General features: G+C 32.5%; 3 protein-coding genes across 35 annotated transcripts; 1 reads left to right on the top strand and 2 right to left on the bottom strand.

Annotated features, from left to right (window-relative positions):
• Window positions 1-577: 577 nt before the first annotated feature.
• Window positions 578-4,467, bottom strand: LOC18590916 (electron transporter, putative (Protein of unknown function, DUF547)). The gene is made up of 10 exons (XM_007016741.3): window positions 4,272-4,467; window positions 4,099-4,149; window positions 3,266-3,382; window positions 2,649-3,095; window positions 2,054-2,493; window positions 1,797-1,896; window positions 1,535-1,594; window positions 1,346-1,435; window positions 1,144-1,263; window positions 578-1,067 (listed from the first exon to the last, which is right to left on the bottom strand). Exons 1-10 carry the CDS (start codon window positions 4,317-4,319, stop codon window positions 759-761), a joined length of 1,782 nt encoding a protein of 593 aa, XP_007016803.3. The 5' UTR covers window positions 4,320-4,467; the 3' UTR covers window positions 578-758.
• Window positions 4,468-8,707: 4,240 nt separating this feature from the next.
• Window positions 8,708-12,131, top strand: LOC18590918 (uncharacterized). 4 transcript variants are annotated; one of them, XM_007016745.3, is made up of 7 exons: window positions 8,708-9,125; window positions 9,221-9,276; window positions 10,194-10,728; window positions 10,809-10,946; window positions 11,023-11,126; window positions 11,207-11,464; window positions 11,555-12,131. In XM_007016745.3, exons 3-7 carry the CDS (start codon window positions 10,675-10,677, stop codon window positions 12,006-12,008), a joined length of 1,008 nt encoding a protein of 335 aa, XP_007016807.3. In that variant the 5' UTR covers window positions 8,708-9,125; window positions 9,221-9,276; window positions 10,194-10,674; the 3' UTR covers window positions 12,009-12,131. The 4 variants fall into 4 exon arrangements, with proteins under 4 accessions (XP_007016807.3, XP_088666472.1, XP_007016806.3 ...); XM_088810346.1 differs by having other exon boundaries at window positions 10,216-10,728; XM_007016744.3 differs by having other exon boundaries at window positions 10,667-10,728.
• A 1,006-nt stretch (window positions 12,132-13,137) lies between these two features.
• LOC18590920 (uncharacterized) lies at window positions 13,138-23,621 on the bottom strand. 30 transcript variants are annotated; one of them, XM_088810194.1, is made up of 17 exons: window positions 23,105-23,597; window positions 22,894-22,973; window positions 22,615-22,672; window positions 21,373-21,482; window positions 19,732-21,257; window positions 18,203-18,303; window positions 17,998-18,074; window positions 17,224-17,318; window positions 16,626-16,727; window positions 16,409-16,470; window positions 16,122-16,187; window positions 15,931-16,024; window positions 15,656-15,757; window positions 15,397-15,529; window positions 15,278-15,292; window positions 15,011-15,075; window positions 13,138-13,431 (listed from the first exon to the last, which is right to left on the bottom strand). In XM_088810194.1, exons 13-17 carry the CDS (start codon window positions 15,755-15,757, stop codon window positions 13,411-13,413), a joined length of 336 nt encoding a protein of 111 aa, XP_088666320.1. In that variant the 5' UTR covers window positions 15,931-16,024; window positions 16,122-16,187; window positions 16,409-16,470; window positions 16,626-16,727; window positions 17,224-17,318; window positions 17,998-18,074; window positions 18,203-18,303; window positions 19,732-21,257; window positions 21,373-21,482; window positions 22,615-22,672; window positions 22,894-22,973; window positions 23,105-23,597; the 3' UTR covers window positions 13,138-13,410. The 30 variants fall into 30 exon arrangements, 8 of the variants coding, with proteins under 8 accessions (XP_088666320.1, XP_088666316.1, XP_088666317.1 ...); XM_088810190.1 differs by having other exon boundaries at window positions 13,147-13,431; window positions 15,202-15,292; window positions 23,105-23,583; XM_088810191.1 differs by lacking the exon at window positions 13,138-13,431 and adding an exon at window positions 13,978-14,027 and having other exon boundaries at window positions 15,202-15,292; window positions 23,105-23,583.
• Between the last annotated feature and the right edge of the window lie 926 nt (window positions 23,622-24,547).

Raw genomic sequence — 24,547 nt, forward strand, 5'->3', positions numbered from 1 at the left:
TAAATTAATTATAATATAGATGTTGATATTCTTATTAAAACATAAAAAAGTAAATACATTAAATGTTAAAAAATAAAAAATATATTTTGAAATATTTAAAAATTTCAAATTATGTAATTAGGACATATATTTGGTCAAAATGATAAATTTCAATCAGCTGTAATAATTTGTAAAGATTAAATTAATTTAATTTTTAAAACTGATGATGTTTGTTTAATTATTAATTATGTTCAAATGTTTCTGTTATTTAAATTGTTACAATATTTGAATATTAATATAAAATAATGTAATATTGTTTGTGGTTTGATATCTAACCTTCCCATTAAAGTGGTAAGCAATATGTTAATATAAGAAGGGTGGCTGACTGGATGGCTGAATGGGTCTCAGCTGATACGATCTTATCTGAAAGCTTCCGGTTTTATAGACATGGAATTGGAATTCAATGTCCATTCTTTTTGAAGTAGTCTTTTGCATTATTGATTGCTTTGTGGAAAAAGGAATCTTACAGGGATTTCCTTTCTAGACTTTTGGAATTAATCAAATGGGAATGCAGTAGTAACCGAAGACCATGAAAATATTTTCGAATTCTTGGTACACGAGTGGGTTTGATAGCTTCATCTGATAACATCGCCGAACACGCCAGAGTCTAACTGGCAATTATTTGCTCAAACAATTCTGATCAGAAATCCAGAATGAGAAATTTTCTCTTTTCTTTCATGCCAAACAAAAGGAAAATTGGAAAAAGAAAAACAATTTGTTTACATTGCTAACAGATACTGGAATTCAAAGTCGTATGGTATTTTCTCGACGCCGATGGATATCTTGCCACTGTTGTGGCTCCTGAAGCAGTCCACCATTGATTTCCTTAATGACCCAGATGTAGGTAACTGCTGGCATACCCACTGGACCAATGAGTTTATGTCCATTGCGAAATCAAACATGTTTCTGAGCAGAAGCTCAGGGAATGCGATCTTCTTTGTGTTGGTCACCACAACCGAAGCTTGCAGGTACTCTAGTTTTGATTTCTCCAGTTCAGCTGCAACTCCATCAGCGGTGTATATTCTCACCTGTCAAGGAAAATTTATCTCAAGGGGCAGGTAGATTTGCCATGGAAGAGTTCCAAATTTGATCAACTAAACTTACCGCTGGAGAAGATCGAGTTCCACGGCACAGAGCAAATGTGACATTCGGATCCGTTAACTCGAGTCCATAAATTTTGCGGACAATGGCTTCTTGGTCTTCCTTGTCGCCCTTTTGATAAGCCTTAAAAGAGAAATCATGGTGAGACTGTCAAAGTAGAACTAAAGACAGTACCTCTATCGAGCATAGGGACAGTAAAATGTACCTCTTTGATGTTGGAAGGTGCTGGTTTCCTCAGAATATAGTGTTCCATTGCTTGAGCACTTATTGTGTTGCCTCCAACGTTAAGAGTTGCCTGACATAGCTTATTTTGTCAAAGATTAAGCCATAATCTGATATCTATGGACATTCCACTTCCATACAGAAACACTCAGGAAACTAATTCGGGATGTACCTTGTTCATCAGCGTCAGAAATTTTTCAGGAGTATTAGGCACACCATATTGTAGATAACCCTGTAATAGTAAAACAAGTAGATATATGTATCGTGAGGAGTTTCAATAAAAAGGCAGCAGCGGAACGTGTGTAATGCTACCCTGAATCATGATATAAGCTCTGCGATTAGTGTAAGATTAAGCACAAATCATCAAGCAAAGACCTCTCTCAAGATGGCATAAACAAAAGGAAAAAAAAAATAGCTTCTTTTCCATACTATACATGCATGATACAGGCATTGTACATGTTGATCCAGAATGCTAATTTCTGATGGTAAGTCAACGCTCTCAGATCCACCTTCTGGAGATTGCTCATAAAGACCCTGCAGATGGAAAACAGAGAAATGATCAGAATTTGTCTCTTCTTTGTTCTCTTGCTTAGGGGGTGATGTTAAACGCAATTCTGAAAATTGTATATGAATGTCCATCAGAACTTGACAGATGTATCCCGTCTGTGCCTGTGAAGTTCTTGCGCCATACCTTAGCTTTTTAAGTAAAGGAATAGAACTTGAACTCGAAATGCATTTTGGGTCCAAAGAGCTGGATGTGAATACGACCAGGTTCTTGTAAGGGCCAATGTCCCTTGGAATAGACTCTTCCATATCGAAGATACCATATGGATCTTGTTGCCTTGATTTCTTCTGTAAAGCAAGACTTGACTTCGGATTCAGGGTGTTTTCCACCCTAAAGCTTCTTGAGCTTAAGGGAGTGTTCATAGACCTGGTAAGGGGTCCTGACTTCTCCAGTTCCATTGCTCTTGATGTTCTAAGTAGCCTGACAAATATAAAGTTTAAACACTTCATGATATTCTCAGATAGTTTGTTGGGATGCCAATTCTGACTGTTCTCGTCTGAAAGAAGTGTACTAGATAGAGATTTTGGCGGGAGGTCCCAACTGGACTCTGATATACGTTCCCTTGGCTGAAATAAGAAAATTCAGGATATACAAACTCATAATCATAAAACCTTCCTTTCTTCATTATCACAATTCATTGCTATAATGTCATTTGACAAGATATAATACTACAAGCTTAACAGGATCTAAGGAGGCCAGGACAGGAAGACTGGAGACTTACCTTAGGTGATGAATATCGATGGTCTCGCAAAGGTGAAGGTGCCTTCAACAAACCACTTTTCCTTGGAATCCTCTCTTGAAATTTAACCTCCCCTTGGTACTGATTTTCTTTCTGATCAGAAAGCACTCTTGAGTTTCCCATTCTCTCATTTAGACTGAAGTCACTTAGAGTATAATCGCCTTTAATAGCTTTGCTTATAAAATGCAAAGCCTTGGTCTCGAAAGCCATCTTTTCTTGGCCACCTTGCTTTATGGGGTTTTGGTTAGATGTACTGGATGGAAGGCCCTGAAGGTGACTCATTAGACTCCCAGGTTGCCATTGTTTTGATTTTGTTTCCTTGGTGACTTCCTGTTCCTGCTTCAGACCAAGTTGAAGTTGGCTTATTTGGCTTTCTAAACGAGTTATCTCACCTTCAACCATAGCCAGCTCTGCTAAGAGCTCCTTCATCTGTCAAATTCAGGAAAGATGGACAGGTCGGTTATTCAATGCAGTTCTCTATACATGTATGTTCAATGAAATAGCAAGAAGATTACATTGCATATGGTGAAGATCACCACCCCTCAAAGCATGCACAAGTGTCTTGGATTAATTCAAAGCAGCATCCAATCTTTTCTTACCTTTGGAGGAAGAAAATTTGGGATAGAGATGGAAGAACCATCCTCTTGTTGATGTACTCGTGTCAGAATCTCATGCATCTTTTCTTCTTGATTTAGCATTTTTTGAAGCATGGAGACCTATAAATGGAAAAATCATTAACAAAATCATTCATTCATATTTTTCCAGCTGCCAACCCAAAGAAAACTTGACAGAAACGGCAAAAGGTTCTACATATCTTTAAATCATAACATGTCATAATTTGCACAACAACAACAGACTGCTAATACCTAGTTAGACATTTGAATCCTTACCAGAGCTCTAAAGTAATTGAAACTAACATTTCTCTGGCTTGCTAACTAAAATGGCTTTACTTGTGTCTAACCTTCTTGATTAAGTTAAGACTAATTCCAACAGGATCCATGGGCTAATATTGCTTTAATTAGGAGAAAGAAATCATATTGCTTACAATACCTTTGAGTACCTAAGAAGAAAATCATCATATGATTTCTGGGGAAAACTAAACTATGAGTTCTAAAGTGAAAAATCAATAAACCATGATGCTCAGATATACTCTAAATCTAATACTGATCAATGAATTCTTAAATCATATCTATATATATATAGCTGTTTAATTGGAGCCATCTCTAACTTAATCATATGGTTACTGATAATTTTTCTGCTAGCCATAAATGATTAATTTATTGCACAGTTGCACTCAAACATTTATGGAGACCCATCACCTATGGATGTATGCAGTTCTTAGTCATAGGCTCAAATGTACATTTTCATTCTTCCAAATGCATGGTAGTCATAGAGTACAATGGAAGAGAATGACAGAAGAACATCCCCATACCTCTCTTTCAAGTGCCTCTCTCTTTTGCTGTCCACTAAGCTTCTTTCTTCTCTGCAATGACAAGGTAAACCAGATGAAAGAAAGACTAGAATAACAGTTACTTTGTTCTTGCTTTAGTTTTCAATATTCAAGAAGCATATATACACCAAAACAATGAAACAGGCCAAACTTACAATCTCCAACGATATGTTATTGACCGACAAATCGCCCTGGCTCGCCATGAATGCCTTCAAGACGCCCCACCAATGCCTGGAAATGGAACATTAAAACCAGGGGTGACCAGGATTTTGATCAAGCTGTGAGTTGGGGGGTAGACCAAAGCTTCGAGCCAAAGGAAGAGTGGCTGGGTTGTTGGTTCTGTTGCAGTTGACGTATTAAGTGTGGAAATATAGTGTATGAGAAGATGAGGAGGAGCTTTCAGGGGTGCGGTTGGTTCAGGGATTGGGCTAACCGTCTCAGTTCAGGGTGGGACATCATGCAGAGAAAACAGCAGAAATGGGCTTCTTTTCTTTCTTTTTTCCTGCTTTGACGTAGCTTGCAATCTTGGTCTTTGGAGGATTACCTTGTGGTTATACCTTCTAGTTGAGAGGTGTTTCGTAATCTATGGCTCTAAGTAGCATTTTTAATAGTAAAAAGTTCTAAGAGTAATGATACTGCCCAAGTGAATTACTTCAAAGCATATTAAAATTTGTTATTTAAGCAATGATTATTTTTGACACGCATTCTATTTCTTACATATTTACCTTGTTGTCTTGTAGTATTTGAGAAAATACTATAAAATAACTAACATTGTTTAATGTTATCCATTTTTGTTGTATCTAGTAAGTTTATCGCATCAAATTTTATGTATATAGCAAGGATAATTATATCGTTAATAACATTTGTTATCAATGAAATAAATAAAATAAAAGAGTAAAGATTGTGTAATTATATTTTGAGACATTTATTAATATTTTCGAAATACTATATGACAAGTAACATATTTTAATTCGTTAGGAGTCTTATTATTCCAAAATTAATGAATCTTATTATCAAAATCTTAGTCCATTGATTTTGATGCTTAACTAATTGGTGGGTTAAAATTTTATGTGTTCTCTTAGACACAAGTATATTTGCAAGGCCAAAACATTTCAACAAGACAATTTTTTTTCTTACATTTTTTTAGAGGTGAGTATCTGAATGTCAAATGACATTAATATGAAATTTTTTATATAAAATAAAATAATTTTATTTTAATTCATGACATGTATAATGTGATTATATTAATTAAATATTATATAAACCACTCAACGAGTTAACATTGTTAATTGATAAAAAAAAAACGTTACATGATTAGAAAGTTTGATATTAATTTATATAATATATATTTTCAAATATTAATTTTATATTTTTTAAAATTCAAATGTCTTAAATAATTTTTATTCCTAATTAATTGTTGACATAAAATAAGTAGTATTATCGGTAATCAAATTATTAATTTTATATAGTTAAATATAGAAAATTTTTAAATTAATTAAAATTATTAAATTTTTTAGCTCACAAGGTTAGCTCGCCCAACTCACCCCAATACACTGATTTGATGGATTAACCCATTTAAGCTCGATTTTAATATGAATTTAAATTTTCAAACCTAACTTATCTCATAGTCAATAAAAAATAAACCGACCCGATGAGCCAAGTCCATTTTGACAAGTATAAATTCAATCATGAAGCTCAGTACCTGACCCAAAAACAGGGCCAAAAGCTAGTAAACAAAAAAACTTGGATCAAATCAGACAAACATGATTAAGTTTAATAGGTTAAAATCAAACTAAACTAAACTAAAGAACTAGAATAAATAAATAAATAAAGAGAAAAAAAAAGAAATAGCTGGACAATTGATGGTGTCCGAATGCATCCGATGTCAAGATACGATGTTATTGATATGGAACTCAAGTCTATCGATTTAATGGATCGTATTTTTATATATTATTACTTATTAATTTAATGGTATTAACAATTAATTTATATAATAATTAAATTAAAACATCTTTTGAAAATTTAAGAAAAGTTATTATTTTTTATGATTAAATTATGGCATTTTTATGCTTTAACAATAGTACTAATTATATAATTTTTTTAATATTAACAATTAATTTAACGTTATTAGCTATTAATTTATATAACAATTAATTTAAAATATCTTTTAAAATTTAGCAAAAGTTATTATTATTTTATAGCCTTAAATTATATAATTTAACTGAAATTATAAAATATTAATTATTAATTTACCCTTTCTAATTACTAATTTATATAATTAAAGTACAAAAAAAGGAGATGCAAGGAAGATCGACGTCAACCTAGGGAAGCTGGATTTGGTTGGTGGCGGTGAAGGGAAGCAAAGGGTTGCAGGAGAGGGAGAGCAGCTATGGTTAGGGAGAAATAGGGAGAAAGTTTGTACAAGCTTTTTTTAATTTATCAATGAAAATTCTGTTGGTAAATGTTGAAAACTCTCATCCACTCCACTGACGGAATACTTGGTTGACAAATTCTTTTCATACCAAGACTCATTATTGACATATATTTCATCAGTAATTCTGTGAATAATCATAATTACTAATAAATTAATTGATCGATATATTTGACACCATTAATAATTCGAACTTGCAAAACTTCCTGCAAATTATTTTCAGTATTGGAAAGAATCAAGTCACATAATCTTTTTGTAAATTTTAGGCCTTCTCATCCATGACCCATTGGATCATATTTTCAAGAAATTATTTTAAATTGATGGGCATATTCTAGTCATCTATGAATTTTGATCCCTCACTTTTATTTTATTTTTTTAAAAAAATTAAAACAAAAACTTTGTTGATAAAACAGGAAAGGAGAACATGTCCGCAACCATAGAACCAGTGCAGGGTTCCAATTTTGGATAACGACAAACCAATAACCAGCTGTCTACGCAGTCCAAATCACTCACCCCTGACAAAAATCAAAAGAACAGAACGCAACGTGTAACTCAAAAACTAACCCCCACCATCCATCAAACATATGCCCAACATTTAAAGCCTCATTATCTCATCCCAAAAACTCGCAACATAAAACCAGATAAACAAAACAGACCTCACGGGACATAACAATCACAACATCAAACTTACTGCAAATCACCAAAGGAATCTGGAAAAGTTGTTACTCATCTCTACACCTCCAAGAACATAAAAAATTCCCATCAACAGGGAGACATCAATAGCTTTTCAAAAAATCACGTCTACAAAAAATTAGATAGCACATCCATATTGTAATAAATACACCAAATAATACAAACAATTTCATTATAATCAAAAACCCATAGTATTAGTACATTTCTTTCAAATAAAAAAAATTAATATACTTAAATGTTATCCCAATTCAATCTTATCTCGAGTATAATAATAATAATAATAATAATAATAAATTACAATTCAAAATCTAAATATAAAAAATTTCCATCAACAGGGAGACATCAACAGCTTTTCAAAAAATCACGTCCACAAGAAATTAGATAGCACATCCAGATTGTAATAAATACACCAAATAATACAAACAATTTCATTATAATCAAAAACCCATAGTATTAGTATATTTTTTTTCAAATAAAAAAAATTAATATACTTAAATATTATCCCAATTCAATCTTATCTCGAGTATAATAATAATAATAATAATAATAAATTACAATTCAAATCTAAATATAAAAAATTCTCATCAACAGGGAATAGCTTTTCAAAAATCACGTCCACAAGAAATTAGATAGCACATCCAGATTGTAATAAATACACCAAATAATACAAACAATTTCATTATAATCAAAAACCCATAGTATTAGTATATTTTTTTTCAAATAAAAAAAATTAATATACTTAAATATTATCCCAATTCAATCTTATCTCGAGTATAATAATAATAATAATAATAATAAATTACAATTCAAATCTAAATATAAAAAATTCCCATCAACAGGGAGACATCAACAGCTTTTCAAAAAATCACGTCCACGAGAAATTAGATAGCACATCCAGATTGTAATAAATACACCAAATAATACAAACAATTTCATTATAATCAAAAACCCATAGTATTAGTATATTTTTTTTCAAATAAAAAAAATTAATATACTTAAATATTATCCCAATTCAATTTTATCTCGAGTATAATAATAATAATAATAATAATAATAAATTACAATTCAAATCTAAATATAAAAAATTCCCATCAACAGGGAATAGCTTTTCAAAAATCACGTCCACAAGAAATTAGATAGCACATCCAGATTATAATAAATACACCAAACAACACAAACAATTCCATTATAATCAAAAACCCATAGTATTAGTACATTTCTTTCAAATAAAAAAAATTAATATACTTAAATATTATCTCAATTCATTCTTATCTTATCTCGAGTATAATAATAATAATAATAAAAATAAAAAAATTACAATTCAAAATCTAAAAGTACTAATTCCTTAATTGAGAAGTGAGTAGCCCTTAAAAAAAATTACAAGTATTCCAAAAAAAAAATTAACAAGTGATTTTAAATTTAAATTTTCAGCTTTAAATACCTTAGTAAAAAACAAGATAAAGATCCTCTTGCTGGTAGTTATTATACCTCTGATCATTCCAGTTGCAGAGTCTGCATTGGGGCCATGGGGGTTGTTCCACGTATTGTACGGACTGATGCCTGGTTTTCAAACAGAGAACCCAGAACCATTTGCAGCAAAAAAAAATTTTCATCTTCTCTCAGAAACAAGAAAGCTCACTTTCACGTGACCAAATTAACCATTTTCACCCTTAGGCGATTCTTGAAATCTTGCTTTGCCGCTGCCAAGGCGTCCCGCTCTTCCTTGAAGGAATAGAGTAAGGGGACGACCCATAAACCCTTTCAAAGTCACATATCTTCTTTCATTCTCGGGTAGCAAGGAGTCGTCCACACGCGCTTGCAGGACAAAAAAATTTTCATCCTTTCCCTTATCGTCCGTTCTTGTCTCAGTCAAGTTTTTCTCAAGGTAATGCCCTTGAGCTTTTGTGGTTTTTGTTTCATTTTTGCTGCCTTCTGATGTATTTTGCTTCATTTTGCCTTCATTTTGCTCTGCTTCTCCAGAAAAGCTAGTTCATTTTTTCATCCATCTACTTTGTCCTGGTCAAATTTTCCTGAAGGTAACGCCGTTAATCTTGTGCGTTTTTGGTTTCATTTTTGCTGCATTCCATATATTTTGCTTTATTTTGCTTTGTTTTGCTCTGCTCCATCTTTTAGAAGATTAGAGGAGCTGTTTGGGATAGATTTTTATTTAACTAGCTTTAAGAGGGGTTTTACCCCTGTACAATTTGCTAAAGAGAACTGCGCAACATAGCTTTTGGCAGCAAAGACTAAACAAGAAAGCCTCATCCAGACAGTGACAATGTGCAACAAAAGATCCTAAGCTTGTTACAAAACAGCTTGAACTTTGACAACTAGAAATCAAAAGTAATTAGAGAGTTAATCAGCTCCAAAATGAACACATGATCCAATCCAATCCAACCCAACATAGGTCAACAAAAACAAAAACTTAGATTCCAGCCTAGAGCATGCTTGATTCAACGATCACAGTTCATTGCAAACTTTTCATACCTGGGCAGCCAAAGTTATCCTTGCATTAAGTTTGGTGTGTTTTGATGTACCATGTTTGTGTAAATTTTTTTTTTTTTGAAATGCAAAGTCTTTCCGCTTTCTACAGTCATGAAATATTGCTACAATAGTTCAACTTTTACATAGGCTCTACCACAACTTTGCTGCATGCTCAACAACACTCTAGCAATAGAAAACTGACTGCAGCAGGGGAGGTGAAACAAAACACAGATACCAGTGACTGAGCATGTCCAAGTGATTCTAATCACCATAAAGAATGACAGCAAATTTTTTTTAAATTAACCATTTATATGTTTTGATACATATTGTAACATGGGACCAATTAGTTTGTATTCCAAAAAAATGAATTGCAATTTGAGATTTATCAATTGGGAACTAAGAAATTTAGGACATGATAAATCTAAGCATACACTGCTTCTTGTTCTCTTACATCATATGGGGGTGGCAGTAAATCTTGTACATTAGCACAGAGATCTTCACGGCCAGATGGCACCCCCGCTATAGGTGAATCCAAGACTGAATCAGGCATTGCCACAAGCCTTTCCTCAAAGAAGGATTTCATTGTCGTGCGATGCTGGAAAGCAGAGTCAGCTTTGCGTTTCCACAGACTATTTCCAGGCTCTGAGTTAAAAAGGTTAAGCAGAGGCTCCGCCACCTCTTGGACATTTGGTCTATTATTTCCATTTCTTCCCAAAACAGAGTCGCCATGTTCTTGATACCGTTCAAGGATCTCGCAGCGTGTAAGACCACTGCTTGGTTGACCATATATTGCAGTATCAACATGTCCCGAAGTCTGCCAAGGGTAGTTGTATGCAGCACGTCCAACCACTACACCATGAGCTCCTTCTCTTAGTGCTGCATTGACCTCAACAACTGCATTGATTATTTATTTCTCCATTAGCTAAATTTGATCTTTTGTAGTGTAGATAATGTCTGGTGGTTCTTCATCACGTCAAGGGGGTTTGAAAGCCCTATTGAAAAAGGTAATTCTATTATGAATTTGAAAATTTTCTTTTAAGTTAGGATATTCACTGTATTTCTCAACTATGCTTTTTATTTTCAGAATTTGGAAGACAATATTAAGAAAGACGGACAAGAGTTTATAAATCACTTGAAAACAAATAGAAATGATGTTCATATTTGGAAGGAGGATGACTTAGAAGAAGAAGAAGCAGAAGCAGAAGCAGCAACAGTGGCAGCAGTAAGTTGTTTATATTTTAAGACTAAATAATTAGATTTATGTTTGTTAAAATTATAATGGGTTATATTTTTTTTAGGAAATGCAACCAGTTACACAGTATCTGGGATTAATAGTAACACCTGTTGCAATGGGAAATTCTCGTGGTTGGAAGTTATCAGAACTAGGTGCTAATATTATAAGGTATGCTATAAATTTTGTCAAGTTTAGTATGTATAATTGTAAAAATATATATTGATAATCTTTTGTTTTATTCTTGAAAGAGGTATTACCACCTCACTGGTTAATGACATGAGTCATCAAGTTATCCGGCCAAATGTTAGCATCAATCAAATTTATGCTAACGATAAGGAGGTTGAGATTAGGGCTGAAGCAATGAGATGTGAAAACAAAAGCAGCTATACGAAGGTATTAATGAATATGATCTGCATCATTCATTGCTTATGTGGTTCTAAGCGGAAGAGCATCCCTTTGGATCTGCAACACATGATGTTTTATTTTACGGACTACAAGCTGTTCTGGTAATGTCTTCTTCATCTTTTAAACTATATTTATCTATCTTTCATATTATTTTTTTTAGCAATTAAATGATTTTACAATTATTTTTTCAGGAATAATAGACGGTTTTTAATAAACCATCCCTGTCTGTGGAACTTCTTTAAGGTTCAACAAGTGATAATGAACTTGCGGACGGCTATGAAAGTAAAGCCAACAGACACTCTGATATTAATAGGACTGACTCCAAATATTGAATGGAAGGATGATATTATAAGAATGTTTGAGAACGAGAGTGGTCAACCTTCGTACCAGCAAGGTGAATTCCTTGGAGCTGCTGAAGCAGTTTTTTATTACCGGACTTACAGTAATACTAGTGCTGGTTTTATAATGTTTCTTGGAGCCCTCTACGTTCATGTTTACGAGCGATGGTCTGAACTAAATAAAGAGAGGCTGATGGGGTCATTTGTGGTTGAGATAGGAAACTTTTTTTATATATTATATCCCACATTTCTATGTCAGCTTGTTTCAAAGCTCTTCTACTACAATGCCTTTAAGGGTTATTTTTAGTTGTATTTTCAAGTTGTTATTAGTAGTTATTAGGATTTGTTTATTTTCAAATATGTTGCTACTCTATTTAGTGTGAAATACTATTATCATGTTAAATATTCAACTTTTATTTCTTCATTTCTATTTTGGATATTTTGAGTGATTGATGTAATAATGTTTTTTTTTTTTTGAAAGTTAGAAGTAATTTAAATTAATCAAATAGTAACCCTGTAATATGCAAAAGGAGGCTCTGACTTGATTTAGAGTCATTGTGGTGAAGTGAATCTGGTATGTCTTCATTTTTTTGTTTACTGTTCTGTGAGATGATTGATGAATCAGCCTTGGACATGTATGGCTTTGCATGTTTGAGAGATTCGATCAATCTGTTTGGAGTAACACGCACTTTGGATCCATCATTCCAGCCTCTTGTAGGCTTTTGCTGAAACATCTGAATAAGATGATTTTTGAATCTTTTTCCTAATTAAGCTCAGATGGGTATTAGCATCACAATCAACTTATTGCATTTGTACTTGTACCACCAGCATAGTTGCAGATGTCTAGCTGCTAAAATGGTTAAGTTAATATCTCTCTCTCCAATCTCATATATAAGAAAATTAAATCTCAATTTATACTGAAATCTCATTGATGATTTAGTAATGCCAACACATGCGACATTATCTAATTTCTTTATCATCAACCTAACACTATATTCAATTGTGGCCTACTAGCCTCATACTTCTATCCATGTACCAAAACGATCCTAATATTTGATTACTGATTTAAGCGTTACATTTTGACCAGGTGAGTTGAGATGTCAAGTGACATAATAATCCAATTATCCTCCCATTCTTTTGGAGCAGAAAAGATTGGAAATTCAGTAAAAAAAGAAAAGCGAGATTGGGTTCTTTAATTTGCCCACAGTAAACTGCGCCTTATAGAAGGAAATGTGGTCCTTACTAACGATTAAAGCCACAAAAAAACAATACTTTTAAACTCAGTTGCTACCAAGATGCCAGCATAGAATCGGCCATAGTCACAATCTTGCAAACAGACGAGCGTTAGTAGGCTTGAACGCCTCAAGAACATGCCAATCACTTAAAAAAGCGTAGTTAAATCTCAATTGTAAATCATGCTTTTAACTTAAAAAAGAAGACAAATAGATTTGGAGTTTTTGATCCTGATTAACTACTAGTTGCATATTATAATCCAATATATTAACTTGACATGCAAGCCCGAAACCTTCCAAGAAATCCGATGACTTGTGGCAGAGAGGATGACCTTTTGCTGTTGGAGTTTGCAATATGAAAGAGAAAGAGAAATATTTGGATATTATTGATATGTCACTCTATCCATGGGGACCTTTGGGCAGGCACAATATTCAGATTTTGGAGTGATGACCATCATCAAGTTGAAGCAAAAACCCCTACTGTAAGTGAGAAAAAACCTAGAAAAAAAAAAAAAAATATATATATATATATATATATATATATATAAATTACTTTCCTGGTTGATCGTAGCAACGAATATACATATATGCATAGTTTGTATTTTTAAAATGGAATTATTAACACTGAGAGCTCTATCTCCTTATCCGATTTTAAAATGATAATATTTCATCAACTCTCAGTTTCATTATGTTTATCATTTATTAATTTTTTTAATCAAACAAACTTAATTTTAATCATTATTTTTTAAAATTTTAACACAAATAAATAGAATGATACAAGGAGGGTATTAATTTGATTAGAGGAATTTTCTTTTCTTGGAATGGATTAGAGAGGAAATCTATGGTTTAGAGTATTCCTTACCTCTAATCATCGCAAGTGTCTTAAGTTTTACAAACAAATTGATTAGGAAAATTGAAATTAGTGATACTTTTGTAGACTGCTTAAAGAAATTAAAATACAATTATTTATTTATAAATTAAAATTCAATTTACAAAAATAAAATTATTTGTAATAATTTAGATTTAATAATAAATTCCGATCAACTAATGGAAAAAACTTCAACACCCTTCCTCGAACCAACACAAATCTTCCTCTTATAACTCAACAAACAAAAAAAAAGCAATTAATGTAAGTTTCGTATCATAAAAATTTAAAAGAAAGATTGTTCCAAACAAAAAAAAAAAGAAATTTAAGAGAAAGAATCCTTTTAAAGTATAACTTGAAATTTGTAAAAATGTACCAGCTCAATAAGTCATTTTGGTAAAAAAAAAAAAAAAGCCAAAACCAATAATTGAAAAAGATAAGAATTCACCTAGCATTTTAAAAAATCAAATTAGAAAATTAAAAAAAAAACTATAAAAAAGTGCGAGCTCATCCTTTAAGTTTGGGTTAATTCGACCTTTCATTTCATACAACTAACAGTACAAATTAAGAACAAAATAAATCTTATTCACAAAAGTTAAAACGAAAACTATCTCCATCAACTTGAAACAAACTGCAAGAATAATTTTCACCTTCATCAACTTATCATTCAATCAATTTTAAAAAACAACAGAAAAATCAAACATAAACAAAACATTTAAATTAAATTGTATATACGTAAAATACGGTAAATACTAAACCTCTCCGCCTTCATTTAAATGAAATCGTATAAAAGTTATCGCCCCCTGTGCATTTTATAATTATACCCTCTTTTTTAGGATTTACAATAATAATATGTTACAACACATGAAAACCCAACAATTTCATTATATCCATTATAATATGAATATATATGAACATTCATCCACACACATATATATAAAGTAAATTTATGTTTTACAAATATATAAAAAATTGAAATTTTTTTACATTATGAAAATGCATATTATAATCACTTGAAAACTTAATCTCTTTTTTGTTTGAGTTTTCCAATTATGAAGAGAATAATAAGTATAAATAGCTATGATTAAATAAAAAAAATGCTTCCCTAACTACCATTCACAATGTATTTACAAAAGTTCAATATAATAGAAGAACAAATACAATTCCTAAAAACCCAAAATTTGCAAGCTCTACTACTTGGAGAATCCTTACCTTGAGAGGTGAAAGAACATCTCCTTTGGTGAATTGGAATTGAAGTAGTGATTTCCCCATTAGCCCTGTTTATTTGCAAAATGAACAGCAGAATAAATTATAAGAAACCCAAAGTTATTAATCTGATGAGAAATGTATTCTATAATATTTCAATGTAATGAAAAAAACAAATATAACACCCATCACTCAACCTCCAAACCCCTTGTACAAAAGTTCGACCCCATTCTTCAACCAAAATTTGATGCAAAGTTGACATTGCCCACCTACCTGCATTGCAAAATTCTGCCCACCAAACTGATTCAGAACCAAAGCAATTGGAATGCAAATTCAAAATATGTAAGAATTAAAGAAAAAATCAAAAAAGGCAGAAAGTTAAAGAAATAAACCTTGAGTCTCGATGATAGGAAGATGAACAAAAATAAGCTCACAAAACAGCTCAAGGATCTTCAGTGCAGCCATCATATTCTCTTCCCTTATTATATGTTCCACCTTAAATGTAGATCCAAGCATAGCATCTTCCTAACTATCAATTACCCTTTTAGTAAATATTAACTATCTTCTAAAAAAGACAAAATTCAAATGATCAAAAACTTATACGCACTTCATCAAGTAATATTTAATAATCAGAAAAAAGCAGGGATATACCAAAATTCGAACAGTAGCTTCTAGACCAGTCTCAAGAAGCTTGGCAATGTCGTCGCGCATTGGCTTTATTTGGATGTCTCCCCTATTTCTCAACAACTTCATCTGCAGAATTGTTAAATTGAGTACAGTTTTATTGCATATTTTCTACTCAAAATTAATCAATCTTTAACATCAATTAAACTAAATCTTCAAAATTCGATCAACTAATAATCACATAAACAAATAATTTTACTACTAAATTAAAATTCAAGTTCAATAATTAAATGAAAAATTACCCTTTAGCGGCTTTAAAGCTCTTGCTGAAGAAAGAATCGAGCATGCACATGATGAAAATGAAGAGATTATAAAGGATTTATTGCGCAACTTATCCTGCAAAATCCATCAACATCAACAAAGGGAATTATTGGGCTTATCATTTCTTATCCTTTATAATTTAGCAGTATATTGAGCGATTAAGAATACAAACTTTGTTAAAACCATGTCCAGCGTCAATTACAAAAGTTGAATAGAGAAGAAAGGATGAGTCAGTGATCTGCATAATAAAAATAGAAAATAAATGATCAATGTTATTGATCTGATTACTTGTACTATCACAATAATAGCAAGGCACATTCCTTCGATAAGCTTTTAGACAGAATGAGGCAATACAGAGTGGAATACACTAAATTAAAGAAAAAAGAGTAAATTAGAGATAAAGATGACAATGTCTTTACTTGGCATAAATAATTCCAAGACCGACATCAATAAACTCACAAAAACAGGTCAAGGATCTCTTGTGCAGCCATCATATTCTCTTCCCTTAGTATATGCTCCACCTGAAATGTAAATCCAAACATTGCCTCTTCATAACTATCAGCTACTTTTTCAGTAAATATGAATTATCTTCTAAAAAAGGTAAAATTCATACGATCAAAAACCTATACGCACTTCATTAAGTAATATTAATAAACAGAAAAAAGTAAAGATATACCTAAATTCGAGCAGTAGCTTCTTGACCAGTCCCAAGAACCTTGGCAATGTCGCAGCACGTTTGCTTTATCTGAATCTCTCTCCTATTTCTCAACAGCTTTATCTGCGGAATTGTTAAATTAAGTAAAGTTTTGTTGCATATTTTCCACCCAAAATTAATCAATCTTTAACATCAATTAAGCTAAATCTCCAAAATTCAATCAACTAATAGATCATTGCAAATAATTGTATTATAAGATCATTGCATGCCCGAATAGACAAATAATTGCCCACCAAGAACTTTAAAACTAAACAAACCAAGAAATAAATCAGTAAATAACATCTACTAAGACATGAGCCGAGCTGGTGATAAAAGATGAGAATAGTTTACATTTTGCAGTTATTAAATCATGAAGATTTCTACACGTAATTGTCAAAATGCTTAAAAGGCCAGCTTATAATAGTAGTTAGTATACAGTTATAAATTCTCTTTAGCATACAATATGGAGGTCAAAATACAAGTTAATGCAAGTAGTAGCATGCGAATCAGAGAACTTAATCAAGAATTATAATTAAGTATTGATCCAGCAAAATATTGCCATGTTCTACAAGAATGTTGCCTTAAAGGGATATATTTCACATGTACTCTGCGCATGCCATTATGATGCCTTTTTCTGACAACTGTTGACCTAAAAGACAAACCCATGCTTTATAACTGCATCAAAAAAAAAAAATCCATGAAACAGATTAAGGATAAATTAGCAAGTATATATCAAAAAAGCAATCACACAACAAAATAGAAGCTTTAATCTTCCAATAAAACTAAAAGGGAGCTATCTGTTGGTACATGAAGAATTTCTATGACATGTCCAAACAAACATTGTCAAAATACAACAAATCACCGACCTAGTTATTCGGGCCCCGCCAGTTACGAAAGCTACCACTAGTTTTGGCCCTTGGCCGTTTTTAGATAAATAAAGATCAAGCTTGCAAACGAAATTTAAGCTTCTGTCCTGTTTGTACACGGAAATTAAAGTTTAATTTCCCATGTCTTGTTTTCCACATAACATATTTGCACAAATTATTCAGTAAGGATTTAAAATACAAAAATAAGGACAAGAAACAGAGGAGTTTCCCTCTTTTCCTTCTACTTCTTGTACTTAATCCTTATCCTTCTTCAAACGACTTCAAACACAGCATCTACAATGATAAATTATCATGCTCACACCATACCAACTAAGAGTTCTGAAACTAAAAACTATAGAAACAACTACAACATAAAGACATAGAAAGTCTCAAGGACAGCAGGATTTCCAAACTTCAAAATCTAAAAGGATCCTGATCATATTAAAGCCTTAAAAGTAAAATCAAGACATTAAAAAGGTATTAAATACCAATAGGGATCCGCCTTTGAACTCCACGAAGAAAAAGTTCAATTACCAAATCCCTCAGAACAAAATAAGCACCTACACTGGCATTAAAATGGATATGAGCACAAATATTAGGAGGAAAGGAAAAATATATGAAGGGGCCAAAAGTGAAAAGCCCTACAAAAAACACAATGACCCAGAGCAAGAAAGGTAGTCACTAGGAAAAAACCTGCTGCTGATAGAAAACCTTTGGCCAACCATCAAAAACATAAGAGACTAAACAGAGATAAAAACCTCAGTCAGCCAAGAAACACAAGAACTACCATCAGCCTGAAAGAGAAAAGCAACACAAACCACATGTGAAAAGGATCGCCAATGAAGACACGCGACCGCTGACAGCAATTGAATAGCAGAAACCAAAAAAAGGAAAAAACTTAGGTGGTCTCTGGTGAGAGAATGGTTAGTTGGTAGAGGAGGGCGCTAACTATTGAAAAAACGGGCAGAGCAAGAACAAAGAGAAAAGCAAAATGTAAAAGAAAAAAAAAACTTAAAAGAGTCCGAAACACCCTCCATCCATCAACCCATTTACAACACCATGTGTCACATTTAAGACCCTGTGAAGGTTAAAATAATTGCACTTTAAATTAAATTAAACTAGAATATGCCCGTGCCTTGCACTCGGGTATAATTAGACATGTTGTAGAATTAGTTCATTTCCTGCAAATTTAAATTTTTATTTAGTGTTTATATCATGGAAATTAAGCAAGTTGCTGCAAAAGAGATTGTATACAAATTTAAACAGATGTGAACACAAAATGAAAACTAGTATTATGGTTTTTCATTAGTTTATACATTCATTTCCACCTTATTAAGAAAAAGGTAGTTCATGTAAGTGACGGTTGTATAAAATATGACCCTGATGAGCCTTTTCTTGAGGCTTGATTATAAAGATTTTCTATGGGACTATATGAGTTATCACGTGTCATAATGTTAACCTAGGCTTTAATTTGGTGGTAAACATTACAAAAAATATGTATTGTAGTTAAGGTAATGCCAGCACTCTGACCATATACAAAAGTCATGTTCAAACTATTCCACAAACCATGCAGCTTTACACAAAAAATATAAGGCCTTCTAATATGTAGCTGGAAATTAAATTTCAAGGTTTCTTATTGACTGCAGGTGGGCAAAAGGATTCAACCTGAGCCATGCTTCTGTTTCTAGGGTCGTTTGGACTACCCCCTGCATTGTGACAAAAGAGTTTAAGTGTTTTTTGCATGTGTATATAGTTTTGAATGCTAAAAGTAAAAAGAATCTCAATGTAATAAACTATATTTCTGAATGTGAGAAGTAATATTTTTCGCAATGTAATCTCTTTTGTAATCATCTGGGTGTAATCTCTTTTGTTTTAGAATAATTTGTGAATAAAGTAAGATTAAAAGTGAATTCAAATGCAATGAAAATGGAATCTAAATTGAATCGAAGAGAGAGAAAACTGATGAAATGAAGATGAGAATGGAAACACAGTAACATGTACATTATGCTATTATGCTAATCAGTTAAATATGGAGAAAGGCTAACATAAAGCGCTCAAAAAGAAAAGAAACAGCACAAAGTACCCTATTTTGTGCCGTGTTGGAGACAACGTTAAGTGGTCCAAGTCAATGTTAGTAAAAGTCATGAGATAATGATTAGTTTGAATGTATTTGCAGATGGGAAAAAATTGAATAAAATTATCGAGTAATATATCAATCATACCTGGTCATTTATTTCTTGATGGGCGATTCTTCTCCTTGACTGGTGCTATCATGTTTCTGAGGTGTGCAATCTAAGAAAAACTCCCTGGCCACTTAAGGGCCAATTAGTGATGGCAGAGGTTGTTCCTGAGGTCGCTAAATTGTTGTTGGAAGTATTGCTGATCCAAAAATGATGCTAGAACTTGGAGTGGTGGGTTGTTGGCCTCCTGAAGTTGGCAATTTCTGTTTTCATTGCTCTTGAGGTCAGATCTATTATGAAAGTCCTTGTTTGGTTGATCAATGCTTTAACAAGTCCAGGCAATGTCATGCAGTGGATAGTTTTACGGCTGCAAGTTTTGTGATTGCCGCCCCAACCAATTTTTCCACCGATTTACCAAAGGCCACCAACTCCATTTATCCAATACTATCCTCTAGAATAAGTTGTATGCAACATCTAAAGCATTTAGATTTAATTGTTGACAGACAGAGATCAATATTTGATAAGCACAAAGAAGTAGTCTATTCTCTATTAGTCCAAAAGTGAAAGTACAGAACATTGTCCAGGAAAAAGAGAAAAAAACATTTCTATAACAAGGAGGCACTTCTTTAAAAATAGGTCAGTTGTAAATTTAAGAAAATACAATGCATAAATAGTAAATTAATAGATACTCTGTTATATATCAATTAAAATAACTTATCCTTTTTCTTGGCAATTAAGTAGTGCAGAAATGGGAAATTTTGTCTTCTGTCTAGACTCTCACAACTTCTCTATAATCCAATATATCTCTAACCTAAGAGTTGAAGTCAATTAAAAAATTTTTGGGTTATGAGTAAATTTCTAGCATTAAAGTGCACAACAATAATGTCCAGATAATCCCCATATTGAAAGTCACAGAAATATTGAAGTTTTTAGTTCCAAGTGAAGAAAATTAATGGATATTTTCCAGCATCTCACTCCATGTGCAAAAAGAAAAATTCAAAATATGTAGTATACTATAAAACAGCTGATTTGCAGGTTTAAGAAAATAAAATGCATAATTACTAAAATAATAGATACTCTGGTACGTATCAATTAAAATAAGTTGTCCTTTTTGTTGGGATCCAAACGGTGTAGAAATGTCAAACTTTGGTTTCTCTCGACAATTTTATTACTTCCCTATAATTTATTATATCTCTACGTTAATAGCTAAAGCCAACTAAGAAGTTTCTAGGTTATCAATAAATTGCCAGCATTGAAGTGAAGAACAATAAGTGACTAAGAATTACTTTTTTTTTATGTTCGTAAATCTTTTAGCTTTTAATATTTTTATCTTGTTGTATCGATTTTGTTTGCGACAAACTTATTGCTGCTGAGGAAGAAACTATTATGAAAATAACAATAATAATAATAAATTGCATAAAAATAAGTAAAGAGTCTAGCAAAACTTAAAAAGAAAACAAATAAAGGAAGGAAAGCAAAAATGAAAACAGACAAATAAAAAAAGGGAAATAATTCAGTGCACTTTACAGACACACTCACTGCCTGCCTCAATGTCAAGCCACAAATAACTGCAGAAGAAAACAATAGACATACATTTATGGCAATTCAAGCCTTGATGAAATCAATGTTAAAAGCTTCATGCATTAAAGAGATCATATAAGCAAGAGCTTAGCTCAATCTCACCTTCATATGCTGCCATACCCAAAAAATAGGTCTTGTCTAGCATACAATTCCACTCATCACGTGACCTAGCTAAGCATTGTTCATACAGGATGGGTTCTACTCTTTTCTTCCTATAAAAAAAAAAAACTGATGCAGCCTTTCAATGAAGATATGATTTTCTAATCCCATGAAAAGTTTTTTTAATTTTATTATAAATTAGAATAATATTTTAGAAATTCATAGATTAACAAATATAAGTAATTAATTATATTATCATCATTGTTAGTAAATTATTATAGTAGAATGTATAAAGACTACAAAGCTGGCAGTAATGTTTCAACTCTTAAAAGCTCCAAAGTCAAAAAACAAAATTTCCTGTTTTAGCTTAGCCATGTCAAACAAACCTTCATGTCTTAGAAACTTGAATAGATAAATTTAAAAAAGAGGTACAAAGCCTAACACAAAATTGACACAATAAACTATATCGATAAACAAAAAAATAAAGAAATAAATAAATTAAAAAATAAAATGGGGTAGGTTACGACCAATAGATTCACCGTGCTCAAAAAGGAGTTTTGTTGCTTTAAACATCATAATTCCCTAAGCTTGACTTTCAACATGATTAGTGCATTATTAGAATAAACCACATCACAACCAAGGTCAATTCTAGATAACTCAAACAATAACTTATGAGAACTAACTCTAAGCTGATATGGTAAAAATAATCTGCAAAGCTGGAATTCTGCATATTACAGAATCACTGGATAGAATTAGATATTTCAAGCACTGGAAAGGTTGCCTTTAGTTAGATAGTATCCTATATTTTAGTAACATACCTGCTAATATTCACTGACAGTATTTAGACCCACGATAAGAAGATCTAAATCTCTTGATAACAATTTTTAAACCATGTTTTTGGGCTACTAAAACCAAACTTCCAAATTGGAAAGCTGGGAAAAAAAATAAAATTTGAATGTCAGTGGTACATAGCACCCAATATTGAATAAAAAACCAAAAAACATAGCACCCAAGAATAAATAACAAACAACATGAGAGAAAAAAAATAGATGAAAAAAATAAAGAAAAACAAAGAAAAAAAGATGGAGAAGAAAGGAAAAAATCCATCTTAACCACGAATGGCAATTTTCTACTTCTATAAACTCATAGCATGTGACTCTGGATACAGTTAGACACATATAGAAAAAGACAGGCAAAAAGGAAATGGAAAAAAGAAAACAAAGAAATAGATATTAGTAAACTTACACCAGTGCGCATTTGATTCAAGGCCCATTGCTTTTCACCGTTAAATAGTGGCCGAACCCTTGTGCAGCCAACATTGCATAAATTGAATCAGCGAAAAACACGATTGGAGACAACAAACAGATAAACAAATAAACAACTGCACGTTGGGTAAAAGAGCATGCTGAACAAAACAAATGCTCCAAAAAAATAAAAAGGATAGTCTTCCAACAGAGTATCAATAATAACTATGCAAGTGAAATTACAAGAGTAAGATAACAACTAAGATATTTTACATTTTACCTTTGCATCTGTTCAGTAGGCTTGACACATGGACGTAAACCATGGCTAGAAGGAGCATCCCAAAGTTCTTCATCAGCTATCTGAAAAAGTGAAGAAGTTATCATAAAGGCAATTTACCCTTGAATTCCTTGTAAAAAGACCATGACCCGTTTCTTCAAAAGCCTTAAATATAACACCCATTAACAGAAAGAGGAGAATATTGACGCTATACCTGTAGAAGTTGAGATTGGGATTGGGAGTGGGATTCGTAAAGAGATGTGTTGGTCTTTCACAATGTCGCCAGTGTTAAGAGGAAAATACAGATTGCAAAAGCGAAGAGGAAGATTATGTAAAGAGATCAAAACCCTTGACCCCTCACCTCCACGTCCACCGTTGCAGCCCACCTTCGCTGCTCACGGTAGCAAAGAGAGAAAAGAGGAGAGAGAGATTAACAAAAGAGAGAAAGAAAACAAAGGGAAATAAAGAGAGAATTGAATGTAAAAAAAAAGAGCAAAAAGTACAAAAAGAGGCCAAAGGAGATATTTCTTGAAGGGTGTTTGCACATAAAAATGAAAAGAATGGGTTGGTCGTGCTGCCCTGCACGGGAAGAAAAGACTTTACAGGAAGAAAAGATTGCAGCACGGGATTTGGCGAAAAGATGCCCTCGGAGGCAATTTCTATCGGGAGTGCCTAAAGGTCCCTCTGTCCTAACCTCTGTCCATGTGGCACACAAAGAGAGTCAAAACGTGCCACTCAAAGAGAACAAATACGTGATCAAAGGTGGAGGTCTTTTTACGGCCCTTTGTGTAGCATTTGTCGATCACTGTTTCTTTTTTTGTCTGCTTCCCCAGAAGGGAGAAAGTTGTGCATTAATTATGGCACTCCACAGCATTCTACAATATAAAACTAATCAATGATTCCATTTAAAGAGCAAATAATTAACTTTTAATAAGCAAAAATAAGAGTATTTTTTTCTAAAGTTAAATGCCACATCAATTCTCCATCAGAAAGTGTTCACTTTTTAGGTGACTTTCCTGCCAGTACTGAAAATGTCTAGATTATGCATAGCAACTACAACTGTGATTATCTTTATCTAATTTCTTAGTACTTCTGATTAGTGATGATGCAAAGGTTTGGGTCTTTTAATTTGTTTGGTAACCTGCAACTGTACATTACAAGGAGCACATAACAAGCCAACCACCAAAACCAAGTTTTAAGAGAATAGAAAACAATGGGTTAATCTTTATCCCTCGAAGCCCCCTAACCACGAATTCCAGAGGGTATAAAACCCTCTTGGTAATTGTTTTAATGCTCTATTTTGATCCATCATTCTATAATATTCAACAACAACTTTGGTAAGATGATTATTACTCCAAGTCAAATACTTTGATGTAATTGACAATCAAACTTTTTAAACTAAAGTTTATTTTGTGGACAACTAAAAGATTATTCTGGATAAGAAAAGAAAAATGGTAGATTAAAATAATGGATTAAATTTTTGAGAAAAAAAATTAATAGATATGTTCTTCACAAATTACACTTTTTGGGTAAGATCGTACTAGCAAAAATGCATTGGATTTCATTAAAATTTTGTAATGAAGCAGGTTTGAACGAAAATAATACTCTAGTGGGTGACTTTCTAAATTTTCGTATTTCACCTCTTTGACGCTTTGCT

This window comes from Theobroma cacao, chromosome 9 (genome assembly GCF_053813885.1).
Source record: "Theobroma cacao isolate CCN51 chromosome 9, ASM5381388v1, whole genome shotgun sequence".
Taxonomy (NCBI): domain Eukaryota; kingdom Viridiplantae; phylum Streptophyta; class Magnoliopsida; order Malvales; family Malvaceae; genus Theobroma; species Theobroma cacao.

Excerpts from the sequence above, each read along its gene's own strand:
- LOC18590918 (XM_007016745.3), top strand. The coding sequence starts at position 10,675 with ATGTCTGGTGGTTCTTCATCACGTCAAGGGGGTTTGAAAGCCCTATTG. Across the intron at positions 10,729-10,808 it reads TGAAAGCCCTATTGAAAAAG|AATTTGGAAGACAATATTAA; the intron begins GTAATTCTATTA and ends TTTTATTTTCAG. Across the intron at positions 10,947-11,022 it reads AAGCAGCAACAGTGGCAGCA|GAAATGCAACCAGTTACACA; the intron begins GTAAGTTGTTTA and ends TATTTTTTTTAG.
- LOC18590916 (XM_007016741.3), bottom strand. The coding sequence starts at position 4,319 with ATGGCGAGCCAGGGCGATTTGTCGGTCAATAACATATCGTTGGAGATT. Across the intron at positions 1,436-1,534 it reads TTCTGACGCTGATGAACAAG|GCAACTCTTAACGTTGGAGG; the intron begins GTACATCCCGAA and ends AAGCTATGTCAG. Across the intron at positions 1,068-1,143 it reads GAACTCGATCTTCTCCAGCG|GTGAGAATATACACCGCTGA; the intron begins GTAAGTTTAGTT and ends TTTCCTTGACAG.
- LOC18590920 (XM_088810188.1), bottom strand. The coding sequence starts at position 15,757 with ATGAAGTTGTTGAGAAATAGGGGAGACATCCAAATAAAGCCAATGCGC. Across the intron at positions 15,530-15,655 it reads AAGCTACTGTTCGAATTTTG|GAAGATGCTATGCTTGGATC; the intron begins GTATATCCCTGC and ends ATTGATAGTTAG. Across the intron at positions 14,430-15,010 it reads ATGTTCTTTCACCTCTCAAG|TTTGTTTCAAGTTGATGGAG; the intron begins GTAAGGATTCTC and ends TTATTCTTGCAG.